This window comes from Cardiocondyla obscurior, linkage group LG06 (genome assembly GCF_019399895.1).
Source record: "Cardiocondyla obscurior isolate alpha-2009 linkage group LG06, Cobs3.1, whole genome shotgun sequence".
Taxonomy (NCBI): domain Eukaryota; kingdom Metazoa; phylum Arthropoda; class Insecta; order Hymenoptera; family Formicidae; genus Cardiocondyla; species Cardiocondyla obscurior.
The window spans coordinates 286,783-312,637 of NC_091869.1; the positions used below are offsets into that span (position 1 = coordinate 286,783).

A 25,855-nucleotide genomic window follows, 5' to 3' on the forward strand; every position below is an offset into this window, starting at 1 on the left:
AAAAGACGTGTAACAATTAATACGAAAAACTTCGATATACAATACTGCGAATAAACTTTAATAATAGATTTTTTTTATATTTAAAATATAGATAGAAATGACACAACACATTGCTAAAAGAATGTGGGTGGGAAAAGACTGTCTTCTATTATAAATCATAAGGATGATTATGTTAAAATCTGCTAGGGTCGGCTCATTAGTTCGCGAAATATCATCCGGTTTCTTTTTTTTTTTTTCGTTTTCTTAAAGCTATCTAGTCGAGAGCGTGGGGAAAAAAAAAGATGAGACGAGATGAACGGCGTAGAAAACAATTTGAACATTCCATTTGAGATTCGGGTAGTGCCTTAATTAGTCCCACCGCAGTAGATTACCAGTCAGTAATTCGGCAATTACGATGTGGTGATTATTCAACCTGCTGACTGTAGCAGTTGAGGTTGTTTAATATCGTCGAGGTGTACCGATAAGATATTGATACATGAATATATACCTTCTTTCATTTTCTGTTTGTTAAACATATTACAAAAAAAAAAAATTGTATGAGATAGTTGTAGTTTGTAAGATATGGAATTATTTTAGAAATTAATTTCTTTTTTAATCTGACAATTAAAATGAGAATTACTTGAAAATTAAAGGAGGTACTGTTCAATTTCGGTAATTCTTCTTTTCTATCTCTCTACTTCGCTCTCCTTAAGCATATCTTTTGAAGGAAACTGTTAAATCTATTACGGCTGTAAAGCTCGATCACGGTCACGTTTCGTGAAGAGGGTCGAGGATCGAGCGGCGAGTTGCATCTTAGTAAGAAAGAGGGAGGAAGGGGGGGAAGAGAGAGGGGGGAAATAAAAGGAAGAGACGGATAAGTGTGTTTTGTAGTTTCGGTGGGCCAGGTTGCAGGTAGGCGGCGAACGGACCCCTGAAATCACTCGAAAAATGAGGGGGTACACAGGCCTCTGTAACATTTCTTTTTTTCCTGTTCAAACGCGATATAATCGTTTGTCCTCTCGCGAAGGGTGGACGTGGAAGAATGACGGTGAAAGGGATGAAAACTACGTAGTAGTTCTGTCTCCGTAACTCTTTCAGTTAGATAATTGTACACATCAATTCTTTAAGTACTTACATAAAAAAAAAATTAACGTTTATATATTTTTTTTTCTAATAATATAAAATATTAGTTCGTAACAATGAGTTAAATTTATATATGCATGAAAATGTATACGTAATTTTTATGTTAAATTTAAATTGTATGAATCGTTTCTTCTTTTTTTTTTTTTTCATTCAATAAGTTGAAAAATATCGGAAAGATTTACAATTTTAATTTTAAACTTTAACGTTTTATGAAAATGAGTGAAAAGACGTAAATGAAGCGGAAGACACAAATGTAACAAGTCAAAAGAATAGGCATCGCGTAGGCCTTCATCTGTAGAACGTTCGTCTCTTTAGAAAAAAAGGATCGCTAAAACAAAGGTACTTGATGTATTTCTTTGAGACACGCTATCGGAATATTAACGCTCTTCTTCGCTCATACAAAGAAAGTAATGATAGTTTAGATAAGTATAAATAGGAACAGAATATACATATCGTATTATCTTTTGTAACCAAAGAGCACATAATTTATAACAAATTTCATCTTTATTAACAAAAATTCTAATATTAAGAGATAAAAATTTTTAATATATGTACATTTCTTTGCAAATTGATCTAGTAAAAGTTGCTATTTACAAAGACTTTTATTAAAACAAAAGTATAGATCTGTCGTGATTTCAGTTTTACACTTGTATATTGTTTCTACTTATTCTTAATACATTGTATTGTTAAGATGCGAGGATTAAGAGATAAAAAAAAAAGAAATAAAATAAAAAATGATGAGTGCGTAATATCTCTTTTAACTGATTATAGAAAGTCAGTCTCAAGTTGTTGAAATCGTGCTAAGCGTTTTTATCTATGAGTGCCGATCTTCTAGACGAACTATTTATAGTAAAAGCTTGAAATTTCAAGTTATTTTTCATTTTATAATAAGATAATACGTAACTGAAGATAGTATACAATACTCATACTCGGTGAGTTTTTTTCTTTTTCGTTACGTCAAATATGCATTCAGAAATTTTCGAGAAAACTTTTTTTAAGTAAATAACTCATATAAGTTATCAAAAATTTTTTCAGTTCTCTCGAACATGCACTCGGAATTTTTCGATAAAATATTCTTTTTTTTTAAAGTAAATAACTTCTATAAGCTATCAAATCTCACGCGGTTATAACTGCTGGTAGTTGTTTGTTGCCATCGTTGCTATTCGTTACGTCCACCTGACCTGTTCTCGATGTCACATCTGTTTCTTGATTTTTCTCCAGATCAATGTAATATATATGCCGCGCGGCGTAGCATAGCATCATCATTTCGATTAACAACAACGCGTTGCACGTCACTGAAATTGAAAATAATTATTAAGCGATATTACCAATTGTACGATCTTACGTTCAAATTTATTTATTATCACTGAAAAAAATTTTGTAAGATTGCAAAACATTTTTTTAAATTTATATTTGTCCGAGTACGTTGTTTGAAAAATGCATTGAGAAAGTAAATTTGTAAAATACTTAGAAAAAGTCTCGTTAAAGTAGATACGATTTTTTGCACAATTAATAACAATAATTTTATCAACATTGATAATGATAAAAATATTAATACCAAAATTAAAGCAACGACGTATCGTAGAATTTCTAAAATAAAAGAAATCTTTTGTGATACAAATGATATGCTTGTCTCATGCTGGTTTGAGAAATTTATTCGTAGCACGTATAACGAGTGAATTTTTATGGCGCTCGCGGATGCTGCGTGACGTCCCTTTTTCAGTAGAGCCAGTCTCTTTGTTACAGTTGGTTGTGCTTCATAGGGAAGCGAAAAGTAGAGACGCATTTTACATTCAAAGTCGAACGATCTTATCATATCTGCTTAAAAAAAGTGCCGGGCCGTGAATTTATCATCTTTTTACCGGTCTCTAAACAGAGATATCTAACGTAGTACAATATTAAACTGAATAATAAGCAATAGTTATATGTATTGTCTTTATAACTTTTTAATTACTATTTAATTAATTTCAGTTTTTAATTTTGAATAAAGCAAGAAGTCAGAAAAAAAATTTTAACATAGGGCACAAATGATAACATATATATTACCGTTGGCGTAAACTGTCGGAGTGAGAGGAGGGTTGCACGGGTATACACCTACAGAGGGCAGACTTCTGATGATTCCTGTCTGCAGCTTAGTAAATAACATTACCAACTGTAAAACTAGCGTTTTAAAATGCAGCTTGGCCTCTGAAACAGAAACGAAATAATATCGATTTGAGATCTCTGTTTCTGAATAATACATTAACATATTTCGTGCGCACCTTTTTTTTTTTTTTTTTTTTTTTTATTACGTGAAAGAAATCTTAAGTAAACGAGCATATTCATTACCTGGAGCTACTGCATGTAGAGTCTTTGTAGTGATGGTTAGGCTGTACAATCCTAAAAGTATGCTGATTACCATGATTGGTTGAAGGAATACGCTGTATTGCGTGGCGAGTATTGGATTTTCAGCATCCATAAACAGTAATACGAAGTATAGGAGACTCTGAAAATATGAACGTTTTTTTTATAGTAATCGAAGCGTAAAGGTGATAGAGAAAGAGAAAGAGAGAGAAAGGGGGATTTTTTCTTTTTTGTTACCTGAGCGATAGGAAGTTGTAGGGCCAGGATTCCTATCCAAGACAAATTGGCGTCGGTCATTTGAAGGTTTGGAAAGGGCAGACAGGGCCAGCAGCAACAGGGCCCTACTCGTAGCATTAATGTTGGCGTCTCGCTTATCTTCCGGCGACCGACATCCACCAAAAGGAGATAGAGTCGGTACAGCGAAATCATTAAGAAAATCTGAGTTATCGCTTCCGATAGTAACTGGCCTCTGCCGAAAATTCAAGGAACGTTATTATTTTGACAGATTTTGCGAAAGGATTAAATAAGTATTTAAAAAAAAAAAAAAAAAAGAGAGGTTCCGGGGAAATTAATGTGTGAATAAAATAAATTTAGATTATTTTTAAATAAATTTGAATCTGAATTGAAGATTCTTATACAAGTGATAATTTTTTTTTTTATCCTATTGACGAATAATTTTTTAAGACATTGTATATCGAGATTTAATATTGAAAAACCTTGCCAATAATTTTTACGTATAGTATACATAAAGTTGCGAGTTGTATTTTACTTTATACCAAATCTGAAGGAAGCGTAGAATCGTGAAAGGAAAATACTAACGCTCATGTTTTTATTTTACACTTCGCTGGTGGCAAGTTTCACTCGTTATTTCGATATTATTAAATAATCGCAATAGGTTCTTTTTACCTTGGTATCGCAATCGCTATGAGGCTGCAAAGGCTTACGACAGGATATACCAATAGAATTGTAATGGCATTTGTTTTATAAGATTCTGATTCTTTTTGGGAGAAAACATTACGACAAGCATTGGCAGAAAAGTATATCGTGACGACCAAAATGATCGAGCCAACGCTTAGCAATGCAGTACCAAATGCATCTAAACCTAAAAAAAAAAAAAGAAAAAGAAGATAATTAAAAATATCAATTTATTTTTAATATCGTAGAAGGATAATTGAAAGAGCTTATTTTATATATTAATTTATATACATATAATATAATGATTTACATTTTAATTAAAAATTATTATCATAATTCTCCGACTTGTTTTATCAGCGAAGATAATAATAACGATAATAATAACATCATTGATAGACGTAATGAACACGTGTAAATTTCTCACAATTAATTAATCACTGTTTTATCACTGTCAATTAAAAACCTAATGAGAGTTAAAATGCACAGATAATTTGTTACTATCAAAACAGCTTGTGATAGAACATTTTAAAATAGATTTCTCTTAATGCTATTTTATCGTATCATTCTTTCCTTATCGCGTATCTTTCTAGAAGAAAATTCTTATAAGATTTATACCACGAAACAATTATCTAAAGGCGATAAATGTAATCGATTGCAGTATATTCAGAAGTTTAAAAATAGATAATTAGGATTTATATTTATGCGCAACGTCCAATTTGCGAAAAATAATCTCGTTTTAATTTTTAATCATACGGAAACTTTTGTTTAAATAAAAGCAAATATTTAATAGTGGAAACAAATAAGATTACACAATTGGTTGCGTACTCTAATATTCTAAATAAAGAGCACACACGCAGAAAGGAAGGAAGGTACATATACGTATAGTTACGCGATATGGAAATTGAATCGAGATGCTTATCAAATGTTTACTGTCGCGGGAGTTACTTGTTTAACTTGCTCGTTGAAGAAGCTTAGTAATGATGTTTGCGGTATGAATAATACAATTTTTTTTTTTTTTCGCGAATTCATAAAGCGCGTATGAAATATTCGTAATTCAAGAAAGTGTTTGATTAAATGACTTTTTGCATTTTGAAGAAAGATCTTCGTCGTACACATTGCACCGATTTTATTTGCACGAGCTTACGTTTTATAAAATTACAACCGCGCCTTGCATTTTTTTTGTTCTTTTTCAGTGCATTGCTCATTACAGTCGCACGTCTTCGTATAATGTTATTCAAGTTGGAACGTCAACTTTATAATACTTTGCCATAATTTATTTGTTGAATTTATAAGTATTATCAGAAAATGTACACGTGTACGTGTAAGAGAGACAAGTACCCTTCGCGTATAGTTACGTATGTCAATTTTCGAGGATGTTCAACTCGTGCGAATAAGGCCTCGTGTACCAGACCTGAGTTCACAACTTTCACCGATGCGCTTACGTCGCTCAATGCAAGCGTATCTACGTTGTATGCATTGCGATAAATTCGTTTTCGTAAAAAAACGGCTGTGCTGTAACGCGGCGTATTTCCATACGTGCAAATTGTATACGAAAATATCTGTCATTACACGTGAGAATGATTTTACTCGAAATCTTAAAGGAAGGAAATAATTTCCGCGGCACTTTAATGCCTTGGTACTTCTATTGCGCGTTTTTTTTTTTTTTTTGCATCTAACTTGGAATGTCTACTTTAAATACGTAACACACTTTCTATAATTATCTGCAACAACGATATTGATTAAGCTAAAACTTCAACGCTGTTAACTCATAATTGATATTTATCAAGTATGAAAATATATTCGACCTTTTTTTTTATGCGTTTAAATACGTTATTTAAGAGAGTTAGAAATAAAAAAAGTATTTAAAGTAATTCTTTTATATTTGATTATTTATTCGGTACGTATTTATTGTAAAAAGTAGTTATATTTAGGTTAACCATATGGTAAAAAATTCTTTGACATACATATAATTCGAGAAAGTGAATTATTACTTTTACATGAGAGACGACAGTTTTCCTTGAACGAATGGTGTAAAAATAATTGTTTAAAAATGCAAAGCTACATAAAAAGAGACCTTGATATACCATAAAAGTATTTGAAAAAAAAAATAGGAAACTGTCCACAAATAAAAAATTTAATAATAACTGAATTATTTAATCATTTACTTGTTTGGCTTTCACAATAATTGTTTTTTCTTTATTGAATATTTTTATTTTAATTTACTAAATATATCATACAATTCCTATTACACAACGTTAAAATAAAATTATTTATTGTTAAACAAATATTTAAAATATTATTTCGAAGGCGTCTCACTTATATCGATATCGTTAATTAAATTAATTAATTAATTTTCCCTATATTCTATCAATTGTTTTATCTGACCTTGTGTCTTGCATTTTTCGTTTAAAAGTAAAAATCCCAACTCTGTTAACGCCGGGCTTTATCGGTGAAATTACCGCGCCGTTATCCGGATGTTGGCGAAACTCACTTTCTACAAGTTCGATAGCGGAGGGCACGTTATTCGGATCGCAGCTAGAATCCGCGTCAAGTTCTCTATGGGCGAAGTTATCGGGATTGTTCATCGTTGCAGACGCTTTCGAATTCGTCTAAAGAGAATTGCCGTATCACTGCACTCTGTCGTATGTCTCACTCGCGTTTGACGCAAACTGTACGCTCGTATGAAGTAGTCTTACAGGTAAACCCGCGCGCGAGAGAGAGAGCCGATCGCGGCTGTCAAGTGTGAACAGTGAGAGTAAGTCCCCCACTTTTACTCGTGCTGCCACTTAGGTCGCGATGTTGTAATGAACTATCACTTGTAAAAAGCGTGCGTGCCTTGGCGCGAGGTTGGACGTTATAATGTATTAAAATTTCTCATATAACGTAATTAAATGCAAACACGTAAAATGTCGTAATATACAATATTATATCAAATTAGCATATTAAAAAATATATCTTAACTCGTACGTTGTACATTTAAATATGTATTTTATAAGCTGCTGACTAAACGAGTGTACGCGTATCACTTTTTAGAGGATGAATCATGTAACAATTTTGAGTATCGAGTAATTCGACTTTAAAACTTTACGTAGGTATAATTAACTTGGCCAATAATGTGAACCATTATTGCCTTGACAATGCTCATTAGTTTAATAAATATAGCGCTATCAGCAATATTAGTACGTTGTTATTACGCCGTGGAGTTTCTTTTTTATTCTTATTTTTTTTTAAATTTATTATATATAAATTCAAGATTAAATTATTGTATACTTTTTTTAGGAGGCCAGTTATGGGCACTTAACATTTTTTATTTTCTAATATTATTAATTAAAAATTTTTGCCGTAATATTTTATGACTTACCGTTAGTAATTCTTATTGGTTAACGGTATTCACTGGTTTAACTGGTCTGAAAGGAAGGAAATATGCACGTATCTTCGTACGATACCCGTTACCGACTGTCGCTGAATTTTTCAACGGCAGCTGCGCAGTCGCGAATAAATGTTTAACAAAATCGCAGTTTATTTGTAGCTGGACGTTGAGCTGTTATATCAAAAATTTCTTTTTAATAATTTAGTATACATTTGTATGTTGTTAAAATGTAATATCTTCTCTTTATACGACGACAAAAAATTCTTTTACATGTATTTATTAATTTTTGTTCATTAACAGTTCAGTAACAGAATATATGATTGAATTTTATAGCTTTAAAGTAACTTATGGGATTCGAAGAATTTAAAAAATTCAACCTCAAAGTGAGGAATAAAATTCTGCTTCTAATTTTAAATCAATAATTCCTTAACGGCTTATAAGGGATTGAATTTTACAGGCTTCGCAAAGATTCGAAGTAGATTTATTAGAAGATTGAAGAACAACTTTATCTTTAAAAGAAATATGCTTGCGGATATTGTTTTTATTGAAAAAGTTGTATTGTCTTTTTCATTTGTAAAATATGAATTTATGTGTATGTCGGATAAACTTTTAATATAACCAGCTCTTTTTGGATTTTTAAATTTTAATTTTTACAAAGATAGATACGTGTATAAGATTTTTAAGTTTGAAATTTATTTTCCACATGTCAGCGTTATTCAAAATTTTTATTGGAATATTAAACGGAAAACTTTCGACACGTTCAATTTGAAGAATTTACATTATATATTTGCAATACGTTATGACAACACACGGATGGCACGAAAAATTTTGGTAGGTTGGTGCAGCGCGATCGGGGGAAAAATTGGAAACCGGAGAAATGATTGATGGCCTGTTCGATGCCTATAGTTTCGATTCGTATCTGGTTCGTTAATATTTTTTTCCAATCTCTTTTTCCTCGGCCGCGAAATATCGCAAATGAAACTAGCGTCACGTATTTTAATCGAACAACAGAGTTTATACGCCGAAATAATTATTAATTCATAATCCTGAAAAGCATTTTCTCCGGGTTTAATAATTAATTTACCAGACGTGCGTCGTTACTTTTTCGGTTTTCGGATCGCCGTTCGGCGACGGACGACGAGATGGTATATCTTTCTTAAAGACCAATATCGGCAAAGTTTCATCTCGCCGGGAGTAGAGCTTGATAAATGCTTTCCTATAAGAAGGGAAAGAGGTAAATGCGACAGCGGTTTTAACTAATTTTCGTTACGTGGTTTTCTACCAGCCGACCCTACCATTATGTTCCTACAAACGTTAGACGTGGTTGATATTAGGTAGGATATTAACGGAAGAGTGAAATAAAGGAGAGAAAGAGAGAGAGAGAGAGAGAGAGAGAAAAGCGATTACAATCGATTCGATCGAAGAACTTGAGATATATCAGGTAGACGAATCTCAAAAACTCAAGCTAGGAGAAGCTCTTCGTAAGACGGAGAACCTTTTGGAGCTCGTATATGTGACCTTGGGGTTGGCGAAGAAGGTGGGATGAAAGGGGTCGATTCCTTGTGCAGATTAAGCGCATGCATGTGAAACCGCTTTCTCTGCTGGCGGTGCTGTTTGTGAGCTTTTTAAAGGTTGAAGGGTACACTTGCGAAATTGGCTTCGTTAATGCATATTGATATTGACATGAGAAACTCTATTTCGATATAGTAAAGATGTATAGTAATATAACTTATTTACGCGTTATTATAGAAAAATATACATCCATCCCGCGTTGCAAGGGCATAAAAAGTGCAAGTAACAATTATTTATTGCGTACAATTTTAAATTTACTGCAATGTAATTTATTTAACACTTAAAAACATTCTCTATGCAAATGTCGCGTCAAAGATATAACATTTGTCTATCATTATTATTTATAATAACGTAAGCTGAAAATATGCACATCAGGTTTTTAGAATTATTACATTAAAAATATACAGCGACGCTCGTACGTATGTACATGTGAAAAGAAAGGAAATTCATAAGGAATTTATCTTAACCTTATCGCCAAAACGGTCACGTTAGAGCAAAAAGATGTGAGTTGTAAGGCGAGAACGGGAATAGGTGCAATAAGAAATTCTATTGAATTCAAGTCACGTTCGCTTTTGGAAAATTATGCATTTTGTCACCTTACTGTAATAGAGTAAGAATACGCTTGCGAAGATATTTACTTTAATTGATTGTCTGAAGCATTTTTGAATATTAATACGCTGCGGTATACTGTCTCTTTATTCTCAAATTTTTTTTCTTATTTATAGACTTTTACTTGAATAATTTATAATATTTTAAAATATAAATTTTGCACGCCAATTTAATAATATTCATAAATATTGAAGTGAATAAATTAAATGATATTTATTACTTTATCGCAAAGAGAAAAAAAAGAACATTTAACGCTGGAATTTTATAATAAGTTTATTTTAAATGTAGTAAGTTAAGTAGGTTTCTTAAAAAATAGCGCGCGTGGTTTCTTCTAGTTTAATAAATTTTAGATATATTTTGTCGCACTCGCAGAGATGTGACGAGATATTAAGTCGGTCATAGATACACGACCAGCCTTGACGTGTATAAAAGTGGCCTTTACACCGGCAATAAATATTGAAATCATATCGATTTCACTGCGAATCAACCACTTTCTCGCTCTTTAACGTCGTTGACAAGAACAATACATCGCAATTAACAATAATTTTATTCTTTGCATTACGACACAAGGTTTCGTACTTTAATTTAAAGAATAGAATTTATTTATTTAATTTACACGAAAGGTAAAAAAAAAATTGTCTGCGTTTTTTATGATTTGTTAATACAAAAAACGCTAGGATACATATTATTTTTTATTAAATTATATTTTTATTGTACAAAATATAACGCGAGACATAATTAACGATGATTATCTTACACTTGTGACGGAATGACAAAAAGTTGGTAACGTTTATCAACGAACAAAGTCCAGTATCTTTTTTAGGATAACGTTTAGTTACTGACCGCTGATTTTATCGATCTGCGTCGTGGAATATATTGCAATGCCGAGTATTATTGTGAGTTTAGAAATTACTAGAAATTGGATCATTGGCACATTCGACAAATTCCACTCGTTAATGGCACCCGCCGTGAGTTCGATCGTTCCAATCTGACAAGCTCGGAATTTCGTCGAAGCGCGAGACAATGGCTCACTTTCGCGGCTGTGTCGGTAGCGTGCAAATTTGCAAATAAATTTTGTGGGCATCGTTATTGATTTCCGTTCAGGAATTGGGACAATTGACTAGATGCGACGGATAGTGTGGGTTTACATACGTTTACATTCGTGGCTTCTCTCGCCTCCTTCGAACATTACAGATATGAAAACAAAAAAAGGACTCACATGTCTCGTTTTTTAAGTAATACATTTTTCACACACATTAACGTTAAAAATAACTAATATTTTTAATTCAAGTAAATGGTATAGATTTTTCCAACATTTATTTATAAGTTAATCCTACTCGTATATAAATATCATTAAAGTAACATATTATATTATTATTACATACATATTATAATTTATAACTTTCATAATAAATTTGCAGAGCATTTTGCTAAGCTTGAAATTTCATTTCGATCTAAGGCTCTACGTCTATTAAATTTCTATTAAATGTCTCCCTTTTTACGTGAAGTTTTGAATTTAATTTAATCCGATCTGCATGCGTAAAACGAGAAGTTATTATCTGCGAACACGAATACCTAGCACATCCCTATTAATGACTGACGTATTAGGGCCTCGTCGCGTTGATAAGCTTACAAAGAGGCGGCCGATATTCATCTTCTCCCTCTCTCTCTGTCTCTCTTGCTCTCTCTTTATCCGTAATATAACACTAATTACTTCTCCGAGGTACTTAAGAGTATCCATCGAAAGCTGCTAAGTTTAACTCTGTTAATAACTTTGTTATTTGGCGTAGTAATGAACGAATCGTACAGAACAGAATATAACACGATACTTTCTCAATTCTTCATCACTTCAAAAATGCAAATCAAATAAGGTACAATGTACATAATATTTTCAAACTCGTACTAGCAATTGTTCTTGTATATTTTAGTATTTCTCTATTTTTTAAATCCTTTTTCCGCATTTAGATTAACTTACTCGGTATATTAATTTTCTTCTTCTTCTTCTTCTTCTTTTTTTTTTACTTATACCTCTATTGTTCTTTCCCGCGAGAAGTATGAAGAGTTATGGAATATCATAATCTGCTTATATTTCTTGTTTATCGTAAAATGAGACTTTAGTAGAAATTACAACGACTTCTCAATCTTCCTAATTTTCAAAGGGCCACAATGTCTTTTCATTCTTCTTTTGAAAAGAATATTCCTTTTGTGTATAAATCCGAAAAGATATTTAAAAGAAATTTTTTTTTTTTTATGTGAAAATCACAGAGAATTAAAATGAAATTATGAAACAAAATTATAAAACGATAGGAGTATGAACATGTATTATAAAATATAAATTTATTTTACCATTGAAAAGCCTTTTCTCAGTTTGTCGGAAACCTTTTAACTACTTATGTGAATTATTATTCGTACCATACGAAGTTGATCTCATTAAGGAAGTACAACGTAACGCAATATCCCTGGCGATGTATCATTTTCCATTTCGTTATAAGCATGATTACACGCGCGTTACGCTTTAGGCACTTAGAAATGGAGAAGGAAAATAGTATGGTTTATAGAAATGTTTTAGCAGCGCGGAAAATAAAAGCGAGGGATGTTGAACAGCGTTATAAAGTGTTCTGTACATTTTACTACTGCCTTTATGGTATTGTCTTCACGGTCTATTTACAGCCGTTGCGATATACTGGGTAGTACGCGAAAAACAGATTAAAATTATAAAAATTTTGCTTTTAAACATAAAAGCATTGCTTTTAGTGCCAATGTTAATTTAAGAAATTTTATCTTGGCTGTTTTTAGGAAATAAAGCGAGTAAAAATAATGCAACGAAGGGAATTAAGGTGAAAAAGGGCACGAAACGTAAGTATTGAAAAGAAATAAAAAAAAAAATTATGTAAAATTATATAATGAGGTAGAACAATTTATCATTTTATTCAAAACGCGAGGAATCTTTTCCTCGCCAAGTATTTATCACGCGGAAACTGCCATTTGTCAAATGTATTCTCGAGTGCTCCGTTATACGCATTTATATTGTATTGAATAGAGAAAGAAAGAAAAAAAATGCAATTTTAAAGAAAAGAGAGAACGTAAGATTTCTTTTAAACAGAATGCACGTTCCAACATCTCTCGAGCGTGTGATAAATGCATTCTCGCGCCTCTCTTTCTTCTCTTTTGCACGACAATGTCTCGTTTTCATTGTTGCCTTAGACTCGTATGGAAGGACTAGCTGTTGCGCACTTTCCGGAGAGCAATCAGTCCGACGTAATGCAGAATCACGTACCCGTACTTCATATAGTAAATAAAGTTGCCATTTTATCTTCAATTTGCGCAGCGCAATTATATGCAATTCCCCGATACGATACAAATGCGAATTACCGTAAAAGCCCACGGCATGCAACGGTTGTATAACGGGATTAAACGAGATTAATGAAAACGAAAAAAGAAGAGGAGCAAAAAGAGAAGGCTATTAATACGTGTAATAGAAAACTTTTTTTTTTTTTCTTTTTGAATCGCAACCGAGAAATAACTCGCAACGTGAAGGAATACTAGCGTCAGTATAATTATTGCGCAATATGATACGAAGATGAGAGCAAAGGGAAATGTAAAATATTGTTTTTAAATTATATAGAATTTTCTTGTTTTCGCACGTGGAAAATTTCTCGCGCTAAGACCGACATGGGCGGCTTATGGGAACGCCTTTTCTCCTTTTCGTGTCGGCGGGGAAAAATATTTTTCTTATTCTTCCCGTGATCCCCATGTGCAATACATACGTGTGTTATCCCGCGACTTGGCGACGTAGGTCGGATACAAAGTAAGGGAATAAGGGAGACGTCTTTTCGCGGCTGTCAACACGTCTCTCGACGCGATATGACACAACGATCGGTAGTTATTCTCGCGAAATCGTATCTCCTCGCCTCTCGTTTCGCGAACCATTTCCTTTAACGGGCACCGTCTGTCAGTTGCTTTATGCGCAATTCGTCGTCGTGGATCACGATTTTACTAGGTGCAATTGCTATTCTAGCAGAACAGTGTTTGCTGCTCGCATTTCATATCGAATTTCGCGAACGTATGCGCGTCCAGTGAAGAAAAATATTCTCACCGCGTGTAATTATGAAAATATTATAATGGTGAATGTATAATTTGATGGCAAAATATTGCAGTCGCGTTCACCGAATAAAACGAATTCTTGATAAACGAAAGAATATTATTTCCTGCTTGCTTTCTTTCATCTTGATATTATTTGGGCACGATAAATGCATATTCAGAATGTTTTCATAAATTGTGATTACTTTGGTATTATTACGAAATATAATAATTATCATAGTCAAGATGAAGCGTGCCCGTGAAAAATTTGCAAATAAATAAAAGATCAGGAAATGAGTAAATATATACATAAATTAAACAAGTGAAAAATAGATATAAATTCATATATGAAAGAAATTGAAGTAAAATTATAATACATTTTCCTCTCATTTTTCCGTGTCTCTTTGTACGCAGGAGTTGAGTGAAAATCGCAGCTTGCAATAATGTTGTACGAAATTATTTCCGTTAGTTTCATCAAGTTCTTTGAACACCGTCGCGGAAAAAGATAAATTCTTTCGGATCGTTACGTTTTTTAATTTATTACTTTTATTCGTTATTCCCTTTGCGTTTTTACATTTCATATAATTTTGCTCCTTATTTATTAATTTATTTATTAATGAGAAAAAACATTTTATAATAACAGCAGTGAGGTATTAAAATAATATTTGCGGGACAAGTTGGTGCAAATAGTATCGATAAAAATACTATAATAATAATGATAATTTTGAATATCGAAGATTTAATAATATATCGTGAAAAAAAAAAAGAACCCAAGTCTTTCGATCATTATATATGTTTATAGACTACCGATCAATCATGCTGTTCTGCTCTTGGTTAACCGCAAACAATCCCGACCATTGCTACGATGTTGTCATTTTAAATTAATTCGTCGCACAAAATGTAGAAATTTATCAAATATTGACACGGGAAATGTCGCAGGATAGATTGGAGAAACAAATGACAAGGATTAAAGACTGCATTGTCCTTTGATAATATAATATCATTTATTTTCTCATCTTTCTCTTTACTTTCTTTTCTCTTTCTCTCTCTCTTTCATCCTTTCTTATTAACTGTTATCGGAACGGAATAAGATTGACTCGCGAAATTACATACTAAGCAGAAAGGATAAATGTCCGCTTTTAGATGTAGCTCTGATAGTAACTAGTTTCCAGAAAAGTACTGAAGAAAATTGTCTTTCGCAGGAGAGATCGCGAATCTGAAAATGTAAGAAAATAAAGAAACGTGCGTGTATATCCGAGTGGAATTTTGGTCTAGCCGTTATCTAATGGCCAGCTGGCCAATCCGTGGTTTATCTCGCGGCTGTCTAGTAAAACTGTCCAGCACTGAGCCAGAAACGTAACGTTTAAAGCGTCTACATACGAAACAATCACGAGCCAAAAAAGATAGATATCTAAACGTTTTTCGCCGCGTACTTGTTTATTGTTTTTTGTGCTGACCGTACGCAACGTTCGCTCGACTGCCGAATTCGCCGGGCAAACCGGTTCTCGCCGTCCGCCGCCCGCGTGTCTTCCACCTTGCGAACTTCGAGCGCAAGGTGCCGGCCAGATGTCAACACACGCACGTACTCATACTACCGCGGCGGTCGGCGAACTCGGCGCCCAACAGTGCATTAAATTGTTAGATAGAGCAAAATGTTTCAGTCGAGTCAATTTTATCCCGACTCGATTCGCTTATCACCGCTGTCTTTTTCACACATTCTCGTCTTCGTATATATATATATATTTTTTTTGTTCTTATTCTCGTAATTTACATAGATATCTACATATCAGTCCTCTCATCGCGGTCTCGCATTCGCACTTGCCGCGTGTGTCTGATCTGTCGCTAGACACTTTTTGAACTTCTACGCCGCTTTATATTTGCCACTGCAGTGGTCGCTAGAATCCATCTTTTAATTACTACGCTTTTTTTTCCCCCTCTGTATTAGGCCCTGTGTACAGCGTAACTTAAGTTAAACCGTTATTGTTTTAATGGGATGAAATTTTGTTCGCGTCATCTCGAGATTGTCGGGGTTTAACGTTTGCGCGTTTGCACAACAAGCGGTACCGATTACTTCGTTGGTCGAAATGTACGTCGCGACATAATATATCGCGAACAATTAATATCAAAACATTTCCGAAAACGTTTTGACATGGCTAAATTGAAATTCCTTTCTGCAGCCGCTGTCGCTTTTCTTCACGTCAAAAGTACGAACAATTTATTTTCACCAAAAATAAAAATATTACTTAACACCTCTCATAAGCATACAGTTTATCTTTTTACATTATTCTTTTTTTTATTAGTGATAAATTTGACTTACCAGACAATAACTATTTTTTTTTTTTTTGTATTTTAATTTTTAATACTGTTTTGATATTTTACAAAATCACATTTTGCTTTTTTTTTTGATATTTTTATTTAATATACATTTTTTTTTAATATTTTTACTTGACGCGACGTTTTTGGATCGGTACACGAAAATCACTTTTTAAATGTATCTTATTCTTTCTTCTTACGCATTACAACCAGCCGAAACTTGCTTGAACGGAAGCCCGATGAAATGTGTCTTAAACGCCTTGACGTAACAATTAATATTATACATACATACATACATATACATATATATATGTATATATTACATTACAATATATTATATAGACATATTACATACAAAAATAATACTCGCGTCGATGTGTTGAGAAAGGAACACTTGTATCGAGAAAACTCGCCATACTCGTTTCAAGTTTTATACTTTGACGATTGTAGAATGCGCGTCGAAATTTGTGTTTTCGCCGAAGGAAGGATCAAATTTGTATTGCATTACTCAATTAATTACATAATTTATCACTACAATTAAGGAAGCCAGTACACACAAGTTAAAAATATATATTTATATAATTTTAAAATTAAAATTTGCTTCTTGCTATTAATTAATTGTATTAAAATGATCAGTTGAATTAACATTGTGTTATTTAATACCAGTTGTTGATGTTTTGTTAATGCCAATTCTTTAATTTTACAAATTTGATTTTTTTTTTCCTTCTCTGCTCGCATGTCTAGCGATTATATTTTTGAGATTACGTGCACGGTTTCATATTCGCGGAAGATATACGCTATTGAATGAATAAATCAATTAAAACCATTCTGTGTAATCGACGATCTGGAATAAAAGTGTGCTCGCGGCAGTATTATTAACGTCCCTAATTGCCTCTCTGTAACGTAATGCTTTTTTATCCCTTTTTTTATTTTACCAATACTACAATGACAATGCGCTGTTGAATTCAATATTCAAACGCCTAAAATGTCTATGTCTCGAAATAATATTAGTTATTGCTATTATCGCGCGCGAGTAATTGCAACATAGAAATAATTAATTTCTGATTTATCGAAACGCTACTCGCTGATGCTTTATACTAGCAAACGATCCGAGACAAATTAATTCGCAAAAAGAAGGGACGAAGCGCCGTTTCGAAAAGTTTGGTACGTTAAAATACACGTAATTCACTTAAAAAATTAATTAATAAATGAAAATAATATGTATACCACGACGATTTAATCTTTCTTTAGAATTCTGTTTTCTGTTTTTTGTTCTCGTATAAATTGTCAGATTTGTAAAATTCTTTTTACATGAACGAACATTTCGTTTATAATGAAAAAGGATATCTGCGCGGTGCGTCTTTTCCAGCGAATTTAGTTCGGTTGGATTCGTCAGATTCCGTTTCAGAGAACTGCAAAAGGGAAAAGATATTATTCTCAACAAAGAGCAATATAAAACCATCTTTTCATTTATATCATAACTCGTCTTTCGCTCAGAAATTCGCTTAAAAAAAAAAAAAATCCGGGAAGGTATTCTAATCCTCTCTTAAATTTAAAAAAAAAAAGAAAATTTTATAATAGCCTTTCAACAATATATTTCACGATTTTTTTTTCCCGCTGGCCTGCACGATTGTACGGTATTCTTTTCAACTTTGGCGAACTCACATATTTACGAGAAGGATAAGTCGAATTTAGAGAACTCGCGAAAACTGTTGTAAAGCAAAGTCGCCCTTCGCGTATGGCAAGTTTTACTGAGGGAACGTAAAAAAGATGATTTGTCAGAAATTCCAGGATACACGGAAAAGCCGTGCCTACTAGGAAATTACGCTAATTAGTGTCTTTACTCGGACGGTCCGCATAACTGCGCACGTTAACATAGTCTCCCTTTCTCTCTCGTTTTATCTTTTTCTCTCTTGCTCATTTTGTCGCTCATTTACTCTTTTCCTTTCCGCGGAATAATTATTCAGAAGCAAATAAAGACGGTCAATTAAGTGGACCATCACATTGATACAGAAAAGGTATTCCGTACTGCGTTAACACTGCGACATTTTTCGGTTTCTCTTTTTTCTTTTTTTAAATAAAAAAAATTATATCACGCAGAATCAAATTGTAAAATAATAAAGTTAACGTATTGGAGTAAAAGTGAGGGAGTTGTCATGAAAAATTACAACTTCGTTCTAAATATAAAACAAAGTGCTATTGTTCTCCATTTCTTTGTTCGTTCATTTGTTAACTGAAATTGTTATTTTTAATATAATTGGTCTCTAGTCCGTTATACTTTTCTATCCATCCAGCCTTTTTATTTTTATTTCTTTTTTTACTTTTTTATTTTTCTTTTTACGTGTTTTTTTTATTTATGCCGCATAGAATCCGGGGTAATCTCTGAGAAGAATGCTATACATGTAGTTACATCAATATTTGTTGCTGTAGTTGCAAGCGATATTTTCCAATGATTTAAGATGCTGTCGAAAGAGAGCACTTCTAACAAAATACGGAATACCTCTACAGGTTTACAGGTTACACATATATTAGGATGACACAAGTAATTTATCTTCCATCTAAATATACATATATTTTTACTTCTTTGAAGAATAAGCGCGCGCGAATGAAAACCATTGCGTTAATGATAATCTCGTAAAGTTCTCTTTCCTGTTAAAAAAAATTTCTACTTTAGCCAAAGGAGTATTACGTCCAGGAACCTCCACAATATTTTTTTTTTTTTTTCTTAAATATTGAGAACGCCGATGATCGCCGATACTCGCGCCGCGAAATGATTTTTCTTTGCTTCTCAATATTAATTTAAATAATATTATAAATAATAATACTTCGCGGCGCGAGTATCGGCGATCATCGGCGTTCTCAATATTAAAAAAAAAAAATATATATATTGTAGAGGCTCCCGGACGTAACACTCCTTTGGCTGAAGTAGAAATTTTTTTTAATCATTTTATTATCCGAAGAAATAAAAGTATTGTAAACGAGTTGCTTATTTAATTATGTCATCCTACGTTGTTCTCGGCTCGAATTTTCCTATCACGATACACGCAAGCGACACATAAAACACACAGAGCTCGACGCCAATACATTATTATCTATGTATTATTTTATACTTTAAAAAAAAAAGAAAAAAAAATACCAATGGGCCACTCACGATTCCGTTGTTATATATTTACAATTCTCTGGTTATTGCTAGTTATAATACATTTATACAGGCAAAATGGCGCACGCGATGGACGCGTCCTTATCCAGCTGCGTGCAAATCCATCGCGGCGTTATTGTTTCGTGATTACGATAATGGTACACACGGCCTCGTCACGTTAGTATCTTGTTGTATTATAGTATGGTACAGACTTGCTTATGCCAGTGCGCTAATAATTACATCTAATTAGCGTTAGCTGACTGTCTCGACATATGTACAAAGTAAACACAGATTAAACTCCTCTTTCATCCCCTCGTCAGCCTTGCATACGTGTATGTACATCCGCATTCTGCGTAACTTCCGTCGCTATTTTTTTTCTTTATTTTTTTACGCAAACGTTGACTGTTCATGGTCTGTTCAAATATCTTGCTCTTATATTAATTAAATCTCTTTATTGTTTACGATTAATATTATCGGATGCCTTCAAAATTTCTATATATACAAGAATACTTTCCCGTATTCATGAAAATTTGGGAAATTAAAATAATCGAGGTAAATTTTCATTTTAATTAACTGCGCGATATTTAGTAGATTTCTTTTTCTTTTTTTTTTTTATTATTAATATCGAAAGAAGATTTCAGACTCGCAATCGTCACGCAGATTGAAGCATATTGATGATAATCGTTCGGTAATAGCGTTGATTGTATTCGCTAATACTCGTTTTAATAGCTTTGCTCTTGGAAAGCATTAATTTTGATCTGGAATCTCTCGAAAGCGTTTGTCGCGCGCCTCCCGAGGCGATATGATAGCGTGGATTACACATTACCGGATGTATTCGGGATGCGATTATGTGGAAGGCAATTACGCCGTCGATCGTCGCTCGAACGATGACTGTAGTGGTATTTCAAAGGAACTCACGCTTTAAAGATCGCTAAATCGCGATTAACCCTTTAAATTTAATTAAATATTTTTCTTCAACCGTAAATAATACATTAATTTACGAGGAATATATTGATAAAAATTGTGTTTTTTTATGTCGCAAAATAAATTTTAAGGTAACGTCCTACTTTTAAGTCGCAACGTTTAAAAAAATCTTAATGACGATAAAGAATGCATTTTTATATATAAACATTTTATAAAACTGCCTCAAGACATCTTTTTTTTTTTTTTTTTTTTTTTTTTAATTAAAATGTTTTAATCCTATTTATCCGCAATAAAATTGTCCACATGTTATTCATATATGTAGAAGGAAGGTAATGTACAAAATGCATGACGTAATGATTGATAATTGATAATGATTGGCATCATGTGCTACGCACCAAACTGCAAATAATGAATAAGTGACGTACGAAGTCAATATATTCCGGTAATAAGGGTTAATTGCGAACAGCGTTGATTGACGTCCGAAAATTAGTGAAACCAGGCGGCTCGATTTTGCATCGGTTATAGATCTGTCGAGAAATAAAAAAGCGGGAGGGTTTTAAATTCGCTTATCGAGGGGGCGCATTTTCCGGAGTTGTGTTAAACTACACAAATTGCGAGGGCGTCTTCCAGCAGCCGGAGCAGCAGGGCAAGGCGCTCTTTAAGGTATCCTTGAAGGCATCGCGAAAGTCGCGATTGAAGTACGCATAGATGAGCGGGTTTAGAGCGCTGTTGAAGTAACCTATCCAGAAAAGCACTGATACCACCGTATCCGGGCAATAACAGGCCTCGCACAACGATGTCGTCAGATACCTGAAGAATAATAAACAAAAAATTCACTTTTTTTTTAATTCGAAGCTAATTGCGCCAATTAATTATTAAATTTTTTATTTTAAACCAAGCCTACGAAAAAAAAAATTGTTTTTAAATCTGTATTAAAAAATATCTAATTTAGTATTACACTTCTTGTTTCGAATAATTTATATGAAAAAATATAAATGAAAGATTTGTCTCTCTCTTTTTTTTCTTTGTTTTACAAATTATACAAAAGATAAATATGTTAAAAAAAAACTATATCGTAGGTTTGACAAAAATATTAATTAATTGTATACATTATTCCTATTTTCTTCTACTTATTTCTTGAATAAAAATGCTATCTGCACTTTTACCTAAAAAAGGCAATAATAAACATAATACAAAAATATGAATCGTTAAAGGCGACTTTCTGAAAGAAGAAAGCATTTTAGGAAATATGATAACATTAATAATCGAGACGGTAAAAGGCTGTAAATCTGTCAAGGAAAAGGTCAAGTGAATAAATTTACCAAATACAGTACGGTATAATTTTTTATAAGAATACTTTTATCACGGTGATAGCCTCGTATCATGTAAGCGCGAATACATATAGCAATTCAGATATTAATGGGTTTTGTTTCACGTGGCTAAATTACAATCCGGGGAAGGGGGGGGGAGGGAAAAACATGTTTTCTCTATGTGCGCTTCGAATATTTTTCTACAGTAGCATCTGCGTTGAGTACTTTGCATATAAATGCGTTTACTGCATTATGCGCGGATTTCGAATCAATATTTCAATATTGCCTTTTCCACGTGGGTGCAAATCGACATGAAAACAAGATTCACGATCTAAATTCAGTACGCGCGGCGGCCATAATTTCCCAACGTAATTTGAAATTTTCTGCGATTTAGACATGTTATTACACTTGCAAAAGTGCAACGTAAATTCTGGGAGTTTTGTTTAACGAAGCAGATGTCTGAAGGTATATCTCTAAACAGAAACTGTTGTAATTATTCCGGTAACTCCCAGAGCTATCATGTCAGTTACCAGTTTAAATTATGAAGAATGGCACGCGCATTTCAGCGCAGCTATTTCGTAACTAAATTAATAAATTACGTAGGGGGATAAAGAATTTAATCTAGTATGTTTTGTGAATATTTTACGCGATCCGTTCTTCCGTTTCTCCGAATTGAATTTCGTCCGCATGAAGAAACATTAGGTGCATTTACGTTACGTCGTTGCCTGACTAGCTGGATATATTTCAATATTATTTGAAATCGCGATAAGATCGTAATGCGACCGTATTTTCGATCGTATAATTGTATCTTATTAATGTACGAGGCATCGATCGCGATACCGATGCAGCGCGGTATTAAATGGATCGATGTGGATTTGTGGTCACAGTTATCTCTGTTTGACGAAAATTATAAAGCCACCGATATCAATCAAACAAATTGGACTTTGAAAACGCAGTTTCATCTCTTCTGTACAACTACATATATCCGCTCCTACGGGTTTATCCCATCGTATTGTTTTCCAATATATTTCTATTGTTCTGTCGTTATGCTTCACATATTATACAAGAAGCAAGGAAAACAATATCAAACAGACTTAAAAATTATAGCAAATTAACGAGAATTTACAAAAAAAAAGAAAAAAAATTATTAAATAATCGTAAACACGAAAAAGTAAAAAGAATAAAAGGGTTTTACTGATATTCGGACATTTGCGAGGAAAAAAGTCGTCAAATTATTCATGCGTTAAGAGAAAGCCGATCGTATGAAAGTCGATAACGCGATTCGAAAAATGGCCGAACTATGAAACTAACGCGAGCTTTTAGGTCAGTAGAATGATGTGCTTTGTGCATTTGCATGAATAAAAATTGAGTTGTAAAATCGAGGCGTTCCGTCGTACGTTCATATATCTGCATTGCTTCGCTCTATTTCCATAGAGAGCTCATTTTCTCGCGGAACTTTATTCATGCGTATTTACTCATCGTCGTCATTTGCTATTTAACGAAAATTTCGTCAATTCCATTGCCAGGCTAATATTACGTATTTAATGGAAACCAGTTTAATGTGCAGTATTGAAACATTAAAATAAAATAGTACCACGTGAATTTCATACGCAATCGCACAAAGATATAATTAACTCTAATTCGGCTAATTTTGTCTTAACTATATAATACCGTTAAACTAATCATAAAGTGGTCCATGTCCAAATTTTGTCAATCTAATGCATATTTAATTCAATTTTAAAAAGCCAAGTTGTTAACGACAAATTTTCCGCGGTAGCTATTTAAAATTAAAGTGCTTTTACCCATTCTATTTTTAGCTCCGTATATTTTTTTTTTTATTCTCGCCACGGGGAAATTCTAAATCGTTCTACTACGAATTTTAGATATAAACTCATTTAAATGACCGCATTCATGTATAATCATTGCACGCCTAAGGGAATTTGCACTTCAAACAAATCTCCGGGACACCTGTCAATTTAATTTTCGTGCAGACTGCGTGTTGTCTCTTGTGAATTGTATTATCCATTTTGAATTTTGGATCGTGAAGACTTCGAGACAGCGTTTTTTTTTTTTTTTTTTTTTTTTGTTCCGTCTGTCGAATCTCCCTAACAGATTTTCATATTCCGCTACGGTCGCGACGCTTAGTCAAGCAAATAGTCAAACTGCGAGCAAGCTTGCAGAGAGAGTAGGGTAAGCCCTCGGCAAACTCCATAGAGATGCACTTTCCGAGCTTGCATTAATAAAACATGGGGCGTACGAGATCGTCTCTTCCTCAGCTAACTTTAGACATTCGGCATTGCCAAAGCACTCTCTTTTTCCTTTCTTCTTACTCATTTACTCATTCACTCGCTTACTTTCTCTTTTTTCCTTTCTCTCTCTCTCTCTTTTCTGACAATTCGATACAAAAATCCTGCGGCGACATTTCTACAAAGAGAAGTCGCTAAGTGAATTCCTAAAACCATTTTATTCGATGAGATTTTGCACTTTGCTCCGTTCTTTCTTTTAAAGAAATTTAAAACGTCATTGGAGATGTATATTATATTGAACTAAAATTTTTAATATAATGAGGAAATTCGAGAGTGAATCTTTTGTCAAGATTTTAATTTATTACTTTTGATGGTATTTGAAAAAGTTCAGGTAGTCACTTTTATATGAATTTACTGTCAATTTAATATTAAAAGAAAAGATTTTGCAAGTATTAATATAAAAATCTGTTACTTTATTTTACATTCTAACTCGTATTTTTTTCCTTTTCTTTTTATTAATTAAAATCTTAATAAAACTATTTAAAGATCTTAAAATTAACGTTTTTTCGACAAAATCATTAAAAGTTCTTTTCGAGGAAATTGACGTAGTAAATTTTTTATTTTTTTTACAAATTATGCTTACCAAATGAAGAATGGCAACCAACAAAGGAGAAACGCTCCCATAATTATACCGAGTGTTCTCGCAGCTTTATGTTCGGCCCGCCAACTTTTCGTTTGCTGTCGTATCGAAGTACCTGAAACATAAAAATATCGGAATTGCTTATGTCGTAATGTTAACTGTTAAAGTTTATTATCTTAATTTTTTTGTCTGGTCAAATTAAAATCTTCAGAGATTAAAATTTATCTTACGCGTACATATTACACAAGCTTTAATAAAAATATATGTCGACTAAATGATAAACATATAAATGCTATCAGTAAGTTTTTCGTAGAATTATTATTGCATTTGTAATTATGCACTGAACGTTCGAGCTATACAAATAACGGTGAAGTGCGAGGCACGAGCATATAATGCATTACGCGTTTCCATCGCATGTGACAAATTGGCAAATTTTAATTAAAATACGGCGAAAATAACGCTGTTTCTATAATTAATACTGCAAAAACATAAAATAGATCCATTGACATTTCATTGAAATGGTTTTTCCACCGTGATATTCAATTTTATATTTTCCTATTGAAATCTATCATCTGGCTAATGAGATTCGGTTATACACATAACGCTTAACCTTTAATTAGTCATATATGTGACGATCTCGTTCGTTCTGCAATTTGTTAAATTGATTTATTGATTACTCCAAATTAAACGCAGTCTCGTATTAAATTATAAATTTTTGCAATTAATTTTTTTTTCATTATTTTCTTTTATTTTAATCTGTTAATTATTTATAAGTTGTAATAAATTTGAATGTACATATAATGTAAAATTACGTAAAGATACTGGTATGCAATAGAAATTTTAATCGTTAAATATTTATAGACGAATTCAACGATAATTATTTAATACTACTTTCTCCCTTCTTGTTTCTCTGATATGATCACTTTTTTTTCTTCGGGGTTTTCCGGAGTTTTTCTGCAAAAGCCATTAAAAGCCAGCCTACCCAATTTCTGATATAATTGCCTTGCACAACGTGCCATCAAGCGTTGTTATCGTGGCGCACAACTGCAATAATTGCACTACGAGCGAACATCATCATACACGGAAATTTTTCCACAAGCTATTAACACGCACTAGCCATTTAATCTCATCAGTCGGTGTTCCGCGAGAAAGTTTCCCCTAACGTTAAAAAAAAAGCTCTCTAAAAGTAAGTAATAATTTATGTGCTCAGACAATAGTACCCATAAAACGCAAGCACTTAAATTAAAATATTAGAAAGTTATGTTTATTAAT

The 25,855-nt window shown here is 32.9% G+C and overlaps 2 protein-coding genes across 2 annotated transcripts in view; both read right to left on the reverse strand.

Annotated features, from left to right (window-relative positions):
- Positions 1-1,413: 1,413 nt before the first annotated feature.
- On the reverse strand, positions 1,414-7,495 carry LOC139103618 (organic solute transporter alpha-like protein). The gene is made up of 6 exons (XM_070658472.1): positions 6,872-7,495; positions 4,372-4,567; positions 3,703-3,934; positions 3,451-3,607; positions 3,169-3,309; positions 1,414-2,417 (listed from the first exon to the last, which is right to left on the reverse strand). The coding sequence occupies exons 1-6, from the start codon at positions 6,963-6,965 to the stop codon at positions 2,239-2,241; spliced, it is 999 nt and encodes a 332-aa protein (XP_070514573.1). The 5' UTR covers positions 6,966-7,495; the 3' UTR covers positions 1,414-2,238.
- A 7,495-nt stretch (positions 7,496-14,990) lies between these two features.
- LOC139103616 (octopamine receptor beta-1R) overlaps positions 14,991-25,855 on the reverse strand; it is a 28,987-nt gene continuing 18,122 nt past the window's right edge. Inside the window, exons 3-4 of the mRNA XM_070658469.1 lie at positions 24,587-24,698; positions 14,991-21,197 (exon numbers count right to left, since the gene is read on the reverse strand). Coding sequence (XP_070514570.1) covers positions 20,990-21,197; positions 24,587-24,698 — 320 coding nt within the window. The 3' untranslated portion in view covers positions 14,991-20,989. The remainder of the gene's footprint in view (positions 21,198-24,586; positions 24,699-25,855) is intronic.